Source organism: Musa acuminata, chromosome BXJ3-9 (assembly GCF_036884655.1).
Source record: "Musa acuminata AAA Group cultivar baxijiao chromosome BXJ3-9, Cavendish_Baxijiao_AAA, whole genome shotgun sequence".
Lineage (NCBI taxonomy): Eukaryota > Viridiplantae > Streptophyta > Magnoliopsida > Zingiberales > Musaceae > Musa > Musa acuminata.
Window position 1 is genome coordinate 27235790 of NC_088357.1, and position 20729 is coordinate 27256518.

The 20729-nt window shown below is 41.0% G+C and overlaps 1 protein-coding gene across 7 annotated transcripts in view; it reads left to right on the forward strand.

Annotated features, from left to right (window-relative positions):
• LOC103973237 (acyl-CoA hydrolase 2) overlaps positions 1–15621 on the forward strand; it is a 95619-nt gene extending 79998 nt beyond the window's left edge. For all 7 annotated transcript variants that reach the window (XM_065168153.1, XM_065168154.1, XM_065168155.1 and 4 more), the window contains 4 exons: positions 10335–10436; positions 14983–15031; positions 15117–15185; positions 15258–15621. In XM_065168153.1, coding sequence (XP_065024225.1) covers positions 10335–10436; positions 14983–15031; positions 15117–15185; positions 15258–15335 — 298 coding nt within the window. In that variant the 3' untranslated portion in view covers positions 15336–15621. The remainder of the gene's footprint in view (positions 1–10334; positions 10437–14982; positions 15032–15116; positions 15186–15257) is intronic.
• Positions 15622–20729: the final 5108 nt, after the last annotated feature.

Sequence of the window (20729 nt, forward strand, 5' to 3'; positions counted from 1 at the left end):
CCCAGAATCGCGTTGTAAGCGGTCGGAAGGTCAACTACCAAGAAGGTTGCCATTACCGTCTTCGTTTTCGGTACTTCCCCGAGGGTTAAGGGCAAGGTGATCGCGCCCAATGGTGAAATTGATTCGCCGGTGAATCCGGTGAGCATCGAGTTCATAGGCTCCAAGGCATCGCAGAAGAGCCCAAGCTTCTGGAAAGCGTCCAGATAAAGGATGTCGGCCGAGCTTCCAGTGTCGACCATGATCCTTTTCACTCGAGCGTTGGCGATCCTGGCGGTCACTACCAACGCGTCGTCGTGTTCGGGCTGTTCGGCTCTCTCGGCGGGAAACGTGACCTCGGGCCCGGGCCTGCGCCCATGGTCTTTGGCTGCGGCAGCACGGGCGTATGCTTTCCGCCCAGACATACTGTTTCCCCCAGACGTCGAGCCGCCCGTGATCATGTTGATCTGTCTTTCGATGGGGCCCTCGGGCCGTGGGGACGGTTCTTTATCTTGCCGTAGATAGCGGCACTCCTTCGTGTCATGCCCGTTTTGTCGGTGGAAACGACAATACCTCGTTTGGTCCGCGAGCTCCTATGGGCTCCTCATCGGGTTGGGGGTTCGGAGGAGCCCCTTCTCCTTTATCTGGAGAAATATCTGCGTTCGGGATGTTCCCAAGGCGGGGGGCGACGACCTCGGCGCGGACCGGTCCAATCTGCGCCTCGACGAGCCAGGTAGCTGCCCTCGTGGTGGCTCCGTCCAGGGCCTTTTGTGCTCCTCATGTCTCCCCGACATCCAAGCTTCCGCCGCAACATAGCGGTTGGCTCGCTGGAGCATCTCCAAGACTGCGGCGGGGGGTCGTTCAATGAGGGACCAGAAGAACCTAGAGGGACGGAGACCCGCCCGCCATGAACGCTTGCATCAACAAGGAGGGGTGAGCATCTGACAAACCTCGGATTTCCGCGGCGAATCGATTTACAAAACGGGAGAGGGGTTCGTCCTCTTTTTGGCTTACTCCAAGGAGCAGGGCGACGGTTGGTTTCGGTCAGGCCAAGGCTAGGAAGTTAACATCAAACTCCTTGGCGAGCTGATTGAAGGAGGCGACTCCCCCGGTCTTCAGGCCGCTGTACCATGCACGAGCCGGCCCCCTTAGGGTCGTCGGAAACGCCCTGCACATCAGAGCGTCTGAAGTTCCGTATAGTGCCATCTGAGCCCGAAAGGCGGACACATGGTCCGCCGGGTCGGTGGTGCCGTCGTAAGCATCCAGGGAGGGAAGCCGAAAGTTCGCAGGCACCGGCTGGTCCCGTATTTCAACCGCGAACGGCGACCCCCGGTGCGCATCGTCCCCTAGCTCTCCCTTTGAGGCACGGACCTCCTTCTGTACTTCTTCAAGTCGTTGACTGAAAAGGCGTAGCTGGGCCCGGAAGGAGTCCGTTGAGCCCGAGGATATCGTCTCCTGCTCGGGTCGGCCGGTTGGGTTTTCCACTGCTTGATCTCCAAGGGAAAACGCCTGGGTCCGGGGTGAGCCAGGGAGCGCCGGGGTTATAGCGCGAGCAGACGCAGATGGTTCTAGTCGACGCGTAAGCTGGGCCGCCGACGGGTTTGTTGATTGGGAAACGAGCGGGATGATGGTCTACACCATTCCCGCCAAAATTCGGACTTGGTGGGCAAGGTCCTGGAAGGCCTCGGTCGACATTCGGGCCCTCCGTCGACATTCGGGCCCTTCCGCCAAAGGGATGTTGGGGGCGCCCTCCGGCGGAAGCAGACCCGGGTCGTTAAAAAGACGCCAGTAGCGTTCCGAGGTCGTGACGAGGTCGTCTGCCCGTGGCTCGTCACGCGAGGGGCGCACGGCTGACGCCCCTGTTAAGAACGATCCCTCGGCTGGAGGTTCGTCGGGGTCAGTCTGAGGGTCCCTCGACATTCGGGCCCTCCTTCTAGTGCCAATCTGTTAGTGGAAACAATCTTTAAGCCACGACCTCGGGGCCGACGCGGCTTGGTTCGGGTCCGGATGACGGGGGATCTTCCCGAGACGGCCTCCGAATCCGCCGAGGTGGTCTGATACGGTGGTCGGGACGGGGTCGTTGTTTCTTCCGGGTAGGAACTCCTCGCCTTCCCGTCCGGCGGGGACCTTCTGCTTCGCACCTACACAAAGGTCGGGTCGGGGTGCTCGGCCCGACCCCTCCGACGATCAAGTCAAATGATAGTGGTTAGAGAATCTTTTCCTTCTTTTTTCCTCTAGTTCTCGATGAACGAGAGGGTATTTATAGGGAAGCTTACTGCTTCCTAAGCTGCCCGCTTGCAGGGGGTACGCTGGTAGCGTCTGACACTAGTATTGGCATGGCGTGAAGGATTGAGCATGAGCAGGGTGTTAATGTGCCTCGGTCGGCGCTCCGGTCTGCATCGACCAGGTGCTGCGAGGCGTTATTTGGAACAGCTGACGTCACGCGAGTCAATCGCAGTGATTACCCTCATCAATAATTAGTGTCGTTTAGGCTTAATTAGGGGTCGTTAGCTATAATTGGGGGCAAATTTCTATTCATATGTTGCTTATATCAAGGTATATAATTTCAAATAATATCGCTCAGTACGGGCGGTATGTACCTGTTCGACAGTAAACCGGTACGCGGACCGTTCACTACCAGACGATATTTTTTTTTATTTAATATATATATATATATATATATAAAGGTGATGTCGCACATGTTTTTTAAATTATATATATATATATATATATATATATATATATATATATATATATATATATATATATATATATATATATATAGGCGATGTCACATGGGGAGAAGAGAGGGCGACGTCGCACTTTTTTTTAAAATTTTTATATATAAATATAAATATAAATAAATAAATAAATATATATAAATAAATAAATATATATATATATATATATATATATATATATATATATATATATATGTGATGTTGCCTTGATGATGTCGCCCCGCCTAGGGAGAAGAGAGGCGACGTCGCCTCGTGTAGGGGAGAAGGGAGGTTTATATATATATATATATATATATATATACCGAACGGTATACCGCTCGATAAATAGTACCGTACCGTACTGAGAGAAGGTCAAAACTCCGATACGGTACGATATTTCAATCCTTGGCTGAGATACACTTTATTCTTACTAAATATAATTTATATATGATAAAAAACCTTGAAATAGTTTTTTCTGAATTTTGGATGATTTTTTTATCTTTTTTGGAACATTGGTATGTATCAGTGGACTGACACATGCTTCACCTATACTAATCGGGCTTACACATGCTACATATGCTATACCGATACCAATATGTACATACTAATTCCCGACCAACAATCACTATGGCCTGTCAGCTCGAAAGGTGTTCCTTGCTCTAAATAGCTCCTAAGTTGCTTCAAATTTCTTGAACAGATTACATTTGAAGCTCTCTCTTTCTCTCTATTGATATGTTGTGGCTTTCTCGAGAACAAACTTAGTTTTTCTCCCAATAAAGGAAGTTTGAATCTTAATCTCATAGTAATTACTTTTGTTGCTTCACAATAAGTTTTTTCTTAAATTAAGACTCAAAATTTTTGTTTGGATGCTTTAATTGTTTTTCAATTAAGTTTGATTCTATTTGTGTGTCACATAGGTATACTTTTGGTGTAAGCTAAATCCACCTTAATTTGACCTATATCCATGCAGATTCCACCTAGATCTGCTTAGATCCTTACAGATCCACACTTGATCTATGTGGATCTGAGATAGATCTCCATGGTCTAATTTAGATCCATGTGAATCCAGCATAGACGTGCACTTATTTGGTGGCCTAGATACACGTTGATTTAGTTGAGATCTATTTAGATCCAACCTAGGTCAATGCAGATCCAGTGTAGATCAATCCATGTTGATCCTATATAGATAAGCATGGATATACGGTAGCTCAAGGATCTTAATTTCAAATAATACCGTCCATACCAGGCGGTACGTATCGGTCCGCTAGCAGACCGGTACACGGATCGCCTGCGATCGGGTGGTACTATCGATTGGGGTTGTTTTCGCCCCGTTACCGTCCTAAATTGATCGTCACCGCCCGCTACTGAGTGGTATTAACCGAGGGAGAAGAAGAGAACCTGGAGATTGGCACTGCTCTCCCTCCTCGTTTGAGACGGCGAGGCTTTGGCATTGTCTGTGACTTCTCATCCACGCGGGGAGAAGAATCCTCGGCGTCGCAGGGAGAGAAACTGAGTGTCAAGGCGACGTTTCTTCTCTTGACGCAGGCAGAAGAAACGAGGCGATGAGGCGGGTAGAAGAAACGAGGCAACGAGGCGGTGTGGCCCCCTCATCGCCCTTTTTTCCGTGGGGAGAAGAAACGAGGCAATGAGGCGGTGTGGCCCCCTCATCGCCCCCTCGTTTTTCTGCCTACATGGGGAGAAGAAATCGAGGTTTATTCTCCCCATGCGCCAAAAAGGGCGACGAGGCAATCGCCCTTTTTTTTTACTCTTATATATATATATATATATATAACGAGGCGATGTCGCCTCTATTTTTTGCCCATATGGGGAGATGAAACCAAGGTTTGTTCTCCCTACGTGCCAAAAATGACGACGAGGTAGTCGGTGACGAGGTATATATTGAGTGGTATATCGAAATGCAAGGTTCGTAAAACCGTACCGTATCGACGTTTCGACCTGGGCTCGGTATGGTGTACCGAGTGATACACCTGATTTTAGTCCGTTAAACCCTCGGAAAATACCTGAAAATAAAAAAAAAGTTAGGATAGGGTTTTCAAGTTACAAATAAATATAGTAATTGTATAAGTTTAGTAAAATCAATGTAAATTAGGTAAGAATAGTATCACATATCTTTTTCGGGCTTTGAGGTAGTCTTGTTCGAGGTTCGTATTTCAGCCCGTTATAGATTGAAATATCTACAGAAAAATCATTTGAATTATTAGACTATTTTGTTACAATATAAACTCTAAAATTCAAATGAATTAAATAATCACATATGTAAATATACTTGATTGTTGATTCTACCACAAAAACAAACGACGGGCCTCTACAAGTGGTGGATCGGGGTCCTCGATCCGATACATCTGCATATCAATATGATACGTTTGTTGGACCCAATCATGAAATTGATCCCATGATATAGTGTATTGAGACACCGTATGCCATTGATGCATCAATGTGGTGCTGATCGTAGACTAATCGTCATGAATTATATTTGTCCGAGGCAGCTCTTGAGGCATATATTGGTGAATGTCAGAGCTTCTACTTTCGCTACTGATCTGCTGTTCTGTATCATACTATTGCTCAGAAAAGGATGACCAACTATCACCATACTGTTGTAGCCCGTATGATTCTCCATAATACGATGGCTGTGAATACGATGAGCCTCTTTCTGTGTCTATATCATGTATGCTCTGTCGCATTTGTTCATATTCATCCACTGCCTTCCTCTTTCCCTTCCCCTTCTACGCATAAACTTGACCAGTATCTTGTCGAGTTCCATGATCTGAATCTTGAGTGGCATGTGTAAAATATTGCTCCTCAGTCTATTCACCACCCTCAAGTTGTGTAGACGAGACCAACGATTGCCCGGCATCACCGCCATCATCTGTCGAGGCACTACTGTCCGTGTTGCTGTCATGTCTTTGGACCGAGCGAGTTGCTGAATGTGATTGTGAAGGTGTCTCATCGCCCGACTCGATTCTTTCCAACTATGCAACTGATGCTACTGCCTTCCCCTTTGCCTTTGCACGTTGGGCGGACGAAGTATCTCACCGTTTACATACTTTTGCATTAAAGCGTGGACCCAATGATGATTATATATAAACTTTATAATTGATTGTGCTCGAGCTACACATTTCTTGATCGCATCCAACTCACCAATATCCTTCAGCATTAGATCTATGCAATGAGCTGCACATGGAGTCCAAAACAAAGTTTTTCTTTTTTCCATTAATTGCAAACCGTCCTTTTTGAAATTCGCTCCATTGTCGATTATTATTTGAACAAAATACTGTGGTCCAATCTCCTCTACCATAGTGTCCATCAAGCTCTCAATGTAGTTTACATCTTGGATCTTTTCAGAAGTATTAATGGACTTATGAAACACCACTCTTCTATTGCAATAAATAAGAAAGTTTATGATACTCATTCTTGTTGGTCCTGTCCAACTGTCACACATCAATATCACCCCATATTCATCCCATTGCCTCTTGAAGGATTTGATCCAATCCTTTAGTTCTGCCACCTCCTCATCTAAGTACATGTCGTAAATCTCCTTCGGTGTTGGAGGGTTGGATCCTCGTGCCAGACTTTTGAATAGAAGAGACCATGCTCTGATAATATGGACCTTGGGCTGTGTTGGCTGGAATCCTATGGAAGTTGAACTATTTTGAGATTGCCTTCCCAATATCCCATTTTTTTTCTTTTATGTATGCATTGTCAATCCGTGTCTGTTTCGCTATTTATGGGGGATAGGCTTGCGGATCAATATCAACAATATCTGGTGCGGACCTCCTGCCAAGACCTCTCATAAAACTACGGAGTCCACCATACGTCATGCTACTAGTTCGGCCTAACTGAGAAGGAGCAATTGGTTGCCTTATGCTGGTTGACCTCTGGATTCCACTACCACTGCCATGCTCCAATTATGAGTCAGGTCGTCGATGCCTCATTGCTTCATCGACCGTATACTGATGCTCCAATGATACACGAATCCCAACTGTGAGATCCGGGTCGACTTGATCGTCGCAACCATTATATTGATCATAAACTGGTTCCTGTGTAGCCCTATGATATTTTTCCTCAACTCTTGCCTTCTTTTTTAATGTATCTTCCTTTGTTTGTTTAAGCTTGTTTTGAAATAATTTACGGATCTTCGTTGGAATATTCTTGCATTTTGCAACATCAAGATACCCACCAGCCAAATGTATTTTCACCCGAGTTATTCCTTTACCCTTGCCAATGTAGTCACAATAAATACATTGCCAATGATAATGGTTTCCATCTATCTTTCGGGCATGAACCCATGCATCATCATGTGACTGTTCCTTTGGTGTCATGATCCTACCAAATTTAAATCAAATAAACTATAAAGTATAAACATATTAAATTGATCAAATATCGATCATAAATCACTAATCGTAACATTAAATAATTTTATTAAAACATAACTAATCATATTTTATCATCATAAATATGTTACATGCACAAAAGAAGTATTAAAATCATTAGATACACTAATTACACGATTAACATAGTTAATTTTTCACTAATTACTTCTCTTTCAACACTATAAACATGGCAAACACCCTAATAGGTATTAAAGATATTGGATTGACTTAAAATCAAATAAATTTTGATTAAATCATCATTAAAATGACTAATTACAGTATTAGATAACTTTAATAAAACATAATTAAACTTATTTTACCATCATATATATGTCAAATACATAAAAGAAACATTAAATATATAATTTTAATCCAATATTATTCAAATTATGATAAAATCATCATTTATTTATACTAATTATACGATTAATATAGTTAATTTTTCACTAATTACTTCTCTTTCAACACTATAAACATGACAAATACCCTAATAGGTATTAAAGACATTGAATTGATATAAAATCGAATAAATTTTGATTAAATCATCATTAAAATGACTAATCGTAGTATTAAATAACTTTAATAAAACTTAATTAAACTTATTTTGCTATCATAAATATTATTCAATATTTAATATGCATTAAACACACTAATCATAATCTTAAAGATCTTAATTATTCTCTAATTAAAAAAAACGAATACATACCTCTTGATTAGAAAGTTCTTCCTTTTAATCTTCCCAAATTAGCCTCGATTGAATTCACAAATCGAAAGTTGTTTTATAGAGTTTAGGAGAGAAAAAAAAAGTTTGAGCGAGAGTATAAAAGAGTATAATGAAATAGGGGAGAGAAGAATGACTTAAATAGAATGAGAAAGGGCATCGGCAGTGCAATTCGGTATTGCAGACCTTACCGAAATGTACTGCTCAATATACAGTACCGTACTATACCGAGCAAATCTCGAAATTTCAATCTTTACAGTAGCTTGCATTTGTACTCTTCGAAGTGTAAATTTTATAAATGTGTGGCTCAATCAATTTGTTACTATTTGTGGGGTAATCTCATTGAAGCGACAAATAATTAGGGTAATATTTGCAACTGACCTGTTACTATGTGTTCATTGCAAATATGATGCTTGTGATGGAAAAATAATCTGGTTGAAGAAGCATTTATTCAATTTGAAATAGCCAACTACATGAACATACACCAAAAAATTGGATGAACTTTCATTGCAAAATTGGTTGTACAGAAAGCCCCAAGGATACATCAGAAAGCCCAAAGGAAGGACTTCAAGATAAGAATACCCAAGTCACTCATCTATGATGAGTATTAGGGTCAACGACCAAGGAAGATTTTGATAAAAACCTGAGTTTGCAGTCAATGCTCATGTATTATTGGAGCATCATCACATGCATGAAATATGAGTTTGGCAATTATAGTTTTAACTTGCATATGGTTGGACGAGAACCAACTTATCCTAAACATATTGGTTGGTACTAAACCATATCTAGCTAGTATTGGCTTGTCCGAACCCATATTGATCGGCATTGAACTATACCAACACATGGGATGGATTTAGACTGATTCTCTACTTGACCATCTGAGGACTAGTATTGATAGTTTGATACTGATATGGTACGGGCGGTATCATTGGAAACTGTATACCTTGATTGATACTGATATTTTAATCCTTGGATGTTGCTACCACTAATGAATCCATGTAGTTGGTAGTAGGACGAACTCCATGCACCGATAGGGCCATTTTCTTCCTGTTGTCAATGGCAGTCTTTCCCGCCTAGTCCATAAGTGTTAACTTCAAGATTGATTGTCCAAGAAAGAGAGGGAAGAACGTTCCGACCTGGTTCCGACCCGACGATGGGTAACATGTGTTGTCCTGAGAAGTCAAGGTTGGTTGAAGAGGAATGTTGGGGTTTGGATGTTGCGTGATCTCTTGATATGCCACCCGAGATCTCGTAGAAGATTGAAGTTAGGGGTAGCTCAACTCGGTGCCCCTGATGCCTAAGTCAGCAATATCCGATTTGTAGAGGAAATAAGAATGCAAAGGTAGAGAAAAAGGAATGAGAGAAAATCTATTATACCCGGGGCCTCATGGTTGTCGGCGATTTGAACAGTTAAGGCAGTTGTAGGGGTGGCACAACTGCCTGTTGAGATGGCAATTGAGGTCTCGTAACCCCTACTGATATGGCTCAACCACCTACCAAAGTGGTGTAACCTCCCCTGATGTGGCTCAACCACCTACCAACATGGTACAACTATCGGTCGAGGTAGCTCAACTGCCCCTACGCGGTTACATGTCGTAACTGTCTCGCTGCGGTGGTGGCCATCGTTGCTGAGGTAGTGGCCCTCTTTGCTGAGGTGGTGTCCATGTGTCAGTTTTGGAATGATCCATTTTGTCCTCTATATAATGTGTTTTTTATTCTTAAGTGGATCTTAATAGTTAAGGCATGGTACCATAAGGCTCAAATATGGCTTTGCAACTGGCCAAGCCAGGCTGGCTAGGGTCATAAGAAGCCCTATTTCTTCACATGAAGTTGTCTGTCATCCTTAGAATTAAAGTTGTCTTCAAAATCCTTTCTTGATATGTGTGTTACTGTTTAACACATGTTGTCAGAGGCCTTGTATGGAATACAGATTCTAGGCTGTATTTCTAATATTGATAGGTATCAGTAGAATTCTTAGTAGATTTTTGGAGCGAAAACAATGGAAGTATTGAGGGATAACAGCAAACATGTTGTCATGAATTTTCTGCTCACCTGACCATTTGCCTATCTCAAGCTTTAAGTCAATGTTAGTACGACTCACATGAATTCTCACTCATTTAGTGAATGCTGGTTCTCGTGTGCCAAAGACCAATTTCTCTGATAAGCAGCAGTAATATTCAGTCATTAACTGATCTCCTCGAGTTAAGTACTTGAGTACTTGTAAATAACAAAGCCATGACAATGGCCTGTACAAGCAGGAAACTGGAAAATAGATGAATAAGCTTGAAATCTTTAACAAATTTGATTAACTACGTAATAATTTGAATTCTTAGTTTTCACATATACCGATATTGATGGTTGAACCTTGTGGTAACTTAACTTGTTGCAACTGGGCACTCATCTGCTTGTCAAATAAGTGCTATTTAACTTGGTACTTGGTGTGCTTCTAATGTCTTGCTTAAAATCTTTCATTAATTTTCATTTTTATATGAATGCCAATGACTGAATTATCTTATCTGGTTGTAGATGTGTTCTTGCATATGCTTCTGATCTTATCTTTGGTGGCATTAGCCTAAATCCTCATCGACGGAGGGGCTTGAAGATAGCATCTCTCAGTTTGGATCACTCGTATGTCTCAAAAACCTTAACCTTCTGCAAACCTTTTGCTTTTCGATTATTTTACTTATAAAGTGTATGATTAAATTTTTCCAAAAATTGCAAAAACTAACAAGTATATCTTCTGTCTTTATACTGTTAATTTTATTGTTTTGTAGACTTTGGTGCAAATAAGATACACATGACAAAAATGCCTTTGGAAAGGTCAAATAGCAATGTGTTAAGTAGCGAGTGGACCAATACATTTCAGCCAATATTGAAATGTACAGTTTGATACTAGTTCATATCATTTGTTAATTTTTTGATTATTTTAATCAACAAGACCAAATGATACAAGTCAATATATTGTCCAGCATAATGGTTCAATAGGTTACCAAAACTAGTATCAAATTGATAATTAAGTCCTTGACAAGTAGCATTATCACTATATCTGCTGATTTCTATCTGTGCTTACTGAATGAAAGCATAGATCAAGATATCAAGTAAACTGTAAGGTTTATTTGGTATTTATGTCTGCTCAATAGTTGGAGAAAATTATTAAAGAAAAGTTAAATATTTAAGTAATAAAATAATTGATAAACTGTTTTTTATTATACAAAAAATGAACACTATTAAACTTAATGTCATGCTCTAATTTCAATATAAATCACAAAACTATCATATTTTAAATAACAAGGTATTTAATCTTTAACCAAGAGCTCTCTTAATTCATAAATAACAAGCTTTTCATAGTCATTATAATTTTTTGCAGATGTGTAATATATATTTTCATACTCGTATGCCGAAGGCCTGAGGTAATTCAGTTTGATTATCTTCCAAAACTAAGAGCTCTCTTAGTGCATGTTGTCTTTTCTTGGAGCTGATACCTTTTTGTTCCAACATGTGCTATGCATGTTCTAGCTGGCAAGCACAAATAAGCACTTACCTCAAGCCTTGGCAATCTTCTGTATATTTTTTGGATCAACCATGAATTGATGGTAGGAAAAAAAAAAGTGGTGTACGTTCTCCCTAGGGTAGAAAATAATTCTAAGATAAAGACTTATCAAAATAAACAATAGGAATGCATCAAGCCGTGGCAAAGTAGACACCGGAAGACCTTTAATATCAATGCCAAGGAGTGCTGTTGGTGCTCATACTATGTCTAGCATGTGCTGGCAAAACTAGACAGACCACACAATTTGTATGAGATCGACTTGTATGCTCAACATAATTAGGGACAATTATATAAGATGTGTTTTAAAATGTAGCATATGCGACTATAAACTGAATGCAATCTCCTAAATGCATTAGGATTTTCACATACTCATTATATCTCCCATGTGGCAAAACCAAACTGGCTATATTTGCACGAAAAATCGAATGTGTTGGCTGTGCTGACACAGGACACTGTGCCATTCTATGAGATTATTAAATTTTAGTGTTGGGCTGATGCAACCTATGCTTCTCAGCACAAACCTGTACCGAGTGCCAGCTCATACGAATTGGCACATCGTTGAGCATTACCATCATTATGGTGTGCTGAGAATCCAAAAACCTATGTTGAAGTATCACTTCATAAGTTCCTATCCTCCAACATTTGATCATCACTTTTATATAAAATAACAAATCATACTGATCATGTACAGTACCTACTGAAGATACAGCCTGAGGACAGCATAGTGCAAAATCATGCACCTAATATCAAAGCCAAATTGAAATTCAATAGTGTAGGACCTGATGAACTATATAAAATGGAATTAGATGATAACTCCATTAATGCTTATATATCTGTTTAGTATAAAGAATAAGTATTTCACAGATCTATTTGTGATTGATGATTTCCAAATGGTTTGAAAGTTTAAATTTTTTATATTCCATTGGTGAACAACAATAATAACAAAACCGTAAAGTCCTAACTATTTGGAGTCAACAACTTGGATCTTTTGCCGCTAGTGTAAAGAAATGTTGAAGGATCAAATGACACAATTTCCAAGGCTCCATTCTGAAATATGATGTGAATGTGCCCTTTTACCAAGGATTTTAATTTCGATCGGTATGCGGTACATACCGGTCCGCTTGCATATCAGTATGCGGACTGCTTGCTACCGGGCGGTACTGTTGATCTAGCCCCGTATCGGGAGGTAACGGTCTATTTCAACTGTCGTCACCTGCTACTAAGCGGTATCAGCCTGGTTGCGACGAGGGAAGAAGCATCGAGAGAGAAGAGGGAGAAGGCACTCGAAGAACAGGGAGAATCGGGAGAACCTTGATGCTTCCCGATCTGGTGCCGCCCTCCCTGGATGATCTTGATCCAAGAGGTAATGGAGAGGTGGCGGTTGAGCTTCTTCTTCGTCAAAGGCCGGAGACGACTGCGGCCTTCGCCGCGTTCTTTAGAGACGTCTGCGGCCTTTGACATCTTCACCGAACGCTACAAATGAGAAGACTGTCTTCTCCTCATCTGATGCGACGAGGAGAAGAAAAGGAGGTGACATTGTCAAGACAGCGTATGCCTCCTTTTTCTTATTTTTTATAGTATTTTTTATATTTTTATATTTTATATTATATATATATATATCGAGCGGTACACCCTGGCATACCGCTTGGTACACCCGTACCATGTCGTATCGAGCAAAGCTTGACATACCGATATGGTACGAAATTAAGAATCTTGCCTTTTACCATGTATGTGTTAGGATCAAGAGCGGCACTAAGAGGGGGTGAATTAATGTAGTGGAAAATTCTTCGATTTCATAGAAAGTTCATCTCGATTCAAATCGTTTCGAAAAGATGTTGAACTTAAAACTTTCGTAAAAATGTAAGACGAAGCTCAAGGAGGTTTGTAGTAAAGTAAATTGCACAAAAGGAAAAGCAAACCAGAATTTAGAGTGGTTCAATCAATGAGACCTACATCTACTTCGGATTCCTCCTCCGTCGAGGTCACCGACGTCCACTAAAGGTCTTCCTTCAATAGGCGAAGACCAACCACTTTTTACAACTCTTTCTCCTTTTATCGGGTTTCGAAGATAACCCTTACAAGCCTCACTCATCTTTCTTGGATGTTTACAAAGCTAAGAGAGGGAGGAGAGGACTCTTTACACTTTTACAACTCTTTTAATACCTCAAGAACTCAATATTATATCAACACTTTCATGCCCTTTCATGCAGAAAAGGGTGGGATATTTATAGGCTCCAATGGTTCCAAAATTTGGAGCAAAAAATTCAAATCCTCGGATTTCGGAGTATTGGCGGTACCACCACCATTAATGGCGATACCATCGCCTAACAGAGCTCGGAGACCGAGCTCTGGCGGTACCACCGCCTGACAGGGGTGGTACCATCGTTGGCAGCATTAATTGCCAACGGTACCACCGCCCAGACCACCTAAGAGACTGGGTCTCCCAGGTGGTGCCACCACCGGCTGGGCTTTCAAGTGCTGAATGGGCTGTTCAATCTGGCCAAATTTAGCCCTGTTAAGGGCCTAGTTGGCCCCTAGTTAAGTTAGTGGGATTACCTCCCAATTCTAACTCAATTTATGGACTAACTATAATAATTAAGACAATTGACAAAGCATTTTTATTTCGGTATATCAATAGCTCTTCTGGCGAGCTTCCGACGATCTTCCGGCGAACTTCCAACTAACTCCCGGCATTGTTCCGGCGGACTCCCGGCAAGCTTCTGGATTTTATGACGATCTTCTTGGCGAGTTCCGACGAGCTTCTTTGGCAAGCTCTTGGACCTCTCGGTTGGTTACGACAGAACTTCCGACGAATGTTTGGACTTTCGACGAACTCTTGAACTCCTAACGAGATCTCGATCTTGGCTCCGGCATAACACTTGCTTTATGTCTTACTGCTATCGTAGTTAATCCTGCACGTTTTTCTCAACATATAGATTAGATCAAACAATTTACAATTAATTTCATCATCAAAATCCGAGATTCAACATTGTCATAAAGATTCAACCTTTTCTTGACCAATGACCTTCATTTCAGGCTTAACAGTAGGGACCACCTGGTCTACATATATATTCTTTCTAATATGCTTTGGACCTAGAAAATTTTGAGGTGAACCTGTATTTTGTAGCATTAACTTTATGACAACTACTGCTCTATAATACTAACAATCATAACCACTCATGAGAAGTTTGCTTTTTATCTTTGAGCAAGGACAACCAGTGTTTCTTTCGATGGACCTGCATAGATATAGGTGTTTCATGGTTTAACTACAGTTTTTGTCCTTAACTGGGAATAAAGGACAAACTTCTGCATCAATTTCCTAGCTGGAGGAGAGCTTGCCCTCAATTGTCCAAGAGGAAAACCTTTTTGGCATGAAAATAAAGTCTACCAGTAAATAATCAAAAGCATTATCCAAAATAGAAGGAATACCTTACTTCTACCTATAAATAATCACAAGCATTATTCAAAACATTTTTTGCATGAATCTGTATGATACCTATCTGTATGATATCTGTCTTCCTACTTTGGAGGGTTACTTCTTTCTAAAATGTTGAACTATCTTTTCTTTCTAGAATGTTGAACTATCTTTTCTTTCTTGAATGTTTAATTATCTTTTCTTTCTAGGATTTGGTTCCACAGGTCTGTAAGAGCTGATGATTGGTTATTATTTGTGGTAAGTATTTAACAACTAATGTGTTGCTTAAAACCCTTAGAAATTATCTCTCATGATTCTTACCTAATGTTTTTCTGTGATATAGATAGAGAGCCCATCTGCTAGTGGAGGTCGTGGACTCTCCTTTGGTCGTATGTTTAACAGGAGAGGCGAGGTAATTGATTGATTTTCTATCTGATAAGATGTTATGTTGTCCCTGACCTTCCAATGCTGTCTATCTCTCCAGCTTATCATGTCATTAACCCAAGAGGGCCTAATCAGAAAAGCTAAACAACAAAATGAAGATCTCAACTCCAAGCTCTAAGGGCCATTCAAAGTTCCAGTGCAGCATATGCTGTGCGGTGCTGATGCCTATCCACTATTCTCCATCAGCCATACATTCCACGCCTATGTTAGTAATACTACATTAAAATTGTTGGTTGCTTTAGTTTCGCTGCATATTTAGGTTTGCTAGCTACACAGAATGCTTATTGCTGTATGATAGAGGAAATGGCCGTATGATAATTGCTTATTTCTCTGACCATGAAGCAAGTGTAATAAATACTTTCCATCCTAATAAATCCAGCTGAAAGAACTTGGATTTTCCTTGAGTTCCTACTACTGCTAGACTTCGCTGCCTTGCTGCATCAGTTAGTAGATCACCAGCTTGTTATGAACTTTAGATTCTGCCACTTGTTTAGTATTGAAGACTTTGCTGTATGTGGTGCGAATCTATGACTGACACTTCAGCATGATCCTTCGATGAAGCTACAGTTTATATAGCTATAGGAATGAGAGAGAAAAATATCACATTTGCTCGCATGATATTACTACTGTGATGCTACACTTTCTTACATGTTAGGAAACCCTCCAAATTAGATCAACATATCTACTCTTTCTTGTATGCTGGTAGGCAAACCACTGAGCTCTTTAATGAAGGGACAAATAAGAGGTAAATTACAGCAATAATGATGAGATGAAATGTATATATATGCCGCCCCCCCATTTTCTGTCACAGGAGATTATAAAGTTTAATTCAGACGGTCGATTACCCTTCCCGGTAAATGTGTGTGACCGTAACATTCTTTACACCAGCAATCTGGCCAACTATGCCTCTCTCTCTCTCTCTCTCTCTCTCTCTTTTGCTCTCTCTTTAACCAAAGAAAACAAAGTTTTAACTCTCTCGTTACAATCGTAAGATATCAAAGTGGATTATGCTTGCTATTTAGAAGCACCAAAACCCAACGTAGGTGCTAAAAGTCCGTATCTCATGACTGCAGCTTCGTTATAAATGATTAATCGTCATGTCATGTACTTGCATCCAGCACAAATAAGAGAGAGATACATCACTCTTTATGAGAGTAAATCTAGCTCCTACCTGTTTCATTCTCCCCAAGCCATCAGAAATAAGCTTGTAACAATGGTTCATGGGTGGCCCCACCAGTAAGTCTTACTGAAAATTGTGAAGGGGATTGGTGCATACTTGGCATCATTTGGAGACTCAGATCAGCAACTATCAAGCTCTTGGGCTCATTCGGTTAGTTGAGCTAACCTCGCACTAATTATACATATATGTAAACTTACTGTGCAACTCTCTTCACATAGACCAGAAGTTCAACGAGAGTTTGCATTTAGAAAATATATATGGGCTTGTTCAGAAAAAAATATCATTAATATCTTAGTTAACTCCACGTGTTTGAGAACTAGATGTGTAGGACTATTCGAGGTGTCTCCGAGGTGAGAATGTTGAACTCTCAATGTGCCACTTGCAAAAGATCGAGGTTAGAAAAAGTTTCCCGATCTAATCCCTCCGATGCTCAAGTTAGTAATCCAAGATATATAAGTGTGGACATTGATAGTTCAAAGAATAGTCCTCTCTTTCTATATCATAGGTGAGTTTTTATACCTGGTTCTAAAGGATATAAATGAAGCTTAAGATTATCTTTCTTGCCATAAATGGTAAGAAGGAAGCTTGTGATTTGCTTTCTCGCCATAAATAATGAGAAGAAAGCTTTATTTTCTCTTCCCACTTTAGGCACCATGTGACAGTGACATGTGGGATGACCTATCATTCGTCCCTTTCCTAAAGGTGTGCTTCGAGGCTCTTTTGAGAGGGGGTCGAGGTATGACATTTAATTCATCTAACATGTGAGCATTTGGGATTTGCTTCTATGGGTCGGGTTATCACCTCAACTTATGATGGATTTCTCTTCACATGGGTCGAATTTCTCTGACTCATGCGCCTTGAGCATATTTTGCATTATGCTTTCGCCGTAGTAGATTCAAGTTGGGTTTTCTCGACTAATGCATCTCAAGAGTATTTGGCCTTATGGTTTCATTGTGACAAATTTTCCTTATGTGGGTCGCATTTTTCCAACTCACATGTCTCAATCACATTTAGTCTAGTGCCTCCGTCGTGATATATTTCTTTTCCCACATGTCAGGTTTCCAAACTCATGCATTTTAGGCGCATTTAGCCTTGCGCCTTCACAATAGAAGATTTCTCTTCACGTGAGTTAGGTTTCCTAACTCATGTGTTTCAAGTGCATTTGGCCTTATGCCTCTGCCATCGTGGATTTCTCTTCACGTGGGTCGGGTTTCCCGCATCACGTTTTTGGGTGCATGTGGCCTTGCACCCTATCGTGGTGGATTTTGCTTCACACGAGTTTGGCTTTTGTCTCATGTATCTTGGGCGCATTTGGCCTTGCACCTCCACTTGTTGAATCTCGAATTTTGATGATGAAATCAATTGATGATTTTATGATCCATTGAGTGCTTGAGAAAAGTATTGTAGGACTTCGATTATGGAAAGATAAATTGATTGAAGTAAGATAATCAAACATTAGGTTGGAGTGGATCATGGTAGAGATTAGGCATCAGGCCGAAAGGATCGAGTATTGCACTAGGATAAGATGTTGTAGGAGGTCAACATGTCGATGGATCAGGCAATTAGCCAAAAGAAATAATGATGCGTCGGAAGTTTGGACGAAGTGCCGGATGAACCAACGATATGCCAAACAACATAGGATTCATGTTTGTAATCATTTATGTCTTGATCGAAGTAGTTTAGGTTTTAATTGAGTTGGTTTTGGGTGTAACCATGCCAACTTAATTAAGGGCCCATTAGACTTGAATTAGGGCTGAATTGGTTCAGAAGGCCAATTTAGTAACTTAAAGTTGGGTCAAGTAGTGGCATCTCCAGATAAGGCAGTAGAACCACTTGTGAGCTAGAAAGTATGGAGTGTACATTTTCGGAAAACTTGACGGTGGTACCGCCAATGTCAGGCGATAGTGTTGAATCTCGGATTTTGATGATGAAGTCAAGTGTAATTTGTTTGATCTAATCTATATGTTGAGAAAAGTGTGCAGGATTAACTACGATAATAGTAAGACATAAAGCAGGTGTTGTGTCGGAGTCAAGATCGAGATCATGTTGGGAGTTCGAGAGTTCGTCGGAAGTCTGGACGTTCGTCGGAAGTTCCGCCAGAACCAACCGAGAAGTCTAGGAGCTTGCCAAAGAAGCTCGTCGGAACTTGCCAAGAAGATCATTGTAAAGTCCAGGAGCTTGCCGGGAGTCCACCGGAGCATTGCCAAGAGTTCGTCGGATGTTCGCCGAAAGTACGCCGGAAGCTCACTGGAAGAGCAATTAATGCACCGGAATAAGAAGTGCAGTAAACATGTCTAATTATCGTAGTTAGAGCGTAAATTAAGTTAGGATTGGGAGGTAATCCCACTAACTTAATTAGGGTCCAATTGGGCCCTTAACAGGGCTTAATTGGGCCGAATTGAGCACCCAATTCAGCCCTTGAAACTTTGGCCGGCGGTGGCACCGCTTAAAAAGCAGTGCCCCAGGAAATTTGGGTGGTGGTGCCACCAGAAGTTATTGCTGCCAGTGGTGGTACCACCAAAGCTTGGTCTTCGAGCTCTTTCAAGCAGTGGTATCGCCCAGACTAAGCGGTAGTACCGCCCATTGTCAAGCATCAGGTGGTGGTACCGCCAGGACCCTGAAAATCTAGGATTAGACATTTTTTGGCTCTATTTTTGAAGCCATTGGGGCCTATAAAAACCTCCACCCTTTTTTGTATGAAAGGACACGAAAGCATTGAGATATTCTTGAGTTATTGGGGTGTAAAAGTGTTGTAAGCAAGTGCTAGAGTTCTCCTCCTCCATTTCTAAGTTTTGAGATCATTCAAGAGAGGTGTGAGACTTGTAAGGGTTCTCTCCTAAACCCTAAAAAGGAGAAAACACTGTAAAAGGTTGTTGGTCTTTACCTATTGAAGAAAGGCCTTTAGTGGATGCCAGAGACCTCGTCGAAGGAGGAATCCGAAAGTGGATGTAGGTCAGTCACATTGACCGAACCACTCTAAATTCTGGTTTGTTTTGTATTTTATAAGTGTAATTTACTGTAATTGCAAATCATTTCATAGCAAACTGCTTCTCCTCCTCATCTTGCTTACGCTCTCATACGTTTCAAGTTGCTATCTCCCGATTCAGTTTCATCAAACGTATGAAATATTTTATACGAAAATCTAAGATTTTTTTGCTGCACTACTTCACATCTCTTAGTGCCGCTCTTGATCCTAACAAATAGTACCACCCAGACTAGCAGTGGTACCACCTAGACTAGCGATAATACTTCTAGAATAGAGTCTTCTAGGCTGTCAAGTGGTGGTACCACCAATGCTTAGTGCGGTAGGCAATGGTACTACCCAACACTAGCGGTAGTACTACTAGTATCCTAAAAACTCGAGGATGAGAACTTTTGACTCTATTTTTAAAGTCATTTCGGGCCTATAAATACCTCAGTCATTCTTGCTTGAGATCATAAGAAAAGAGCATGAAAAACTTATGATTCTAAGTATGTAAACTCTATTGAAAGAGTGTTGAGTTCCTTCCTCAAGCTTCTTATTCCTTCTAAAGGAGGTGTGAGGATTACTTATAAAAGAGAGTTGTAAAGGTTCTCTCCTAAACCTATGAAAAGGAGAAAAAAGTTGTAACTAGGGTAGTTGATATTCACCTATTGAAAATTAGATCGTTAGTGAAAGTCGATGGCCTCGATGGAGGAGGAATCAGGAGTGGACATAGGTCACGACAAATGAATTACTATCCGGTGTGCATTTCCTTTTATGCTCTTCATTGCTATTGTTTACTAATTTAATTGCTTACTACACTTAGTCATATTCTAAGTTAAACACATTTTCAATATCGATTTCATCGAATGAATTTTCAAATCATTTTTTCATTTCGAAAGCACTAATTCGCTCCCTCCCCTCTTAGTGCCTTTACGATCCTAACACCACCATGAAGGATTTTTCTTCATGTGGCTCAGGTTTCTCAACACATACATCTTTGGCGCATTTGGCCTTGTACCTCTGCCATAAAGGATTTCTCTTCACATGAGTTAGATTTCCCAACGCGTATTGGGACATTTTGCATTGCGCCTCTACCATGGTGGATTTCTTTTCACTTCTCAAGTCCTCCATTTGGTGCATTTTGAATTCATCATTTGACATGTTTCAAGTCTATTATCTAAAACTTTTCAAATCCTTTATCTAATTTTTTGGGTCCTTAATTCATTGGCATCTCTTGGGAAGTGTCCCGAAGGGACACTTGTCTTAATCATAAGAGGAGAGAGACTAACTTCTCCCTATAAATCCCTGTTCACCTTAAGGGGAGGTTTATTCCTCCATTTGAGCCTCTAGAGCCTCCTTAGAAATCT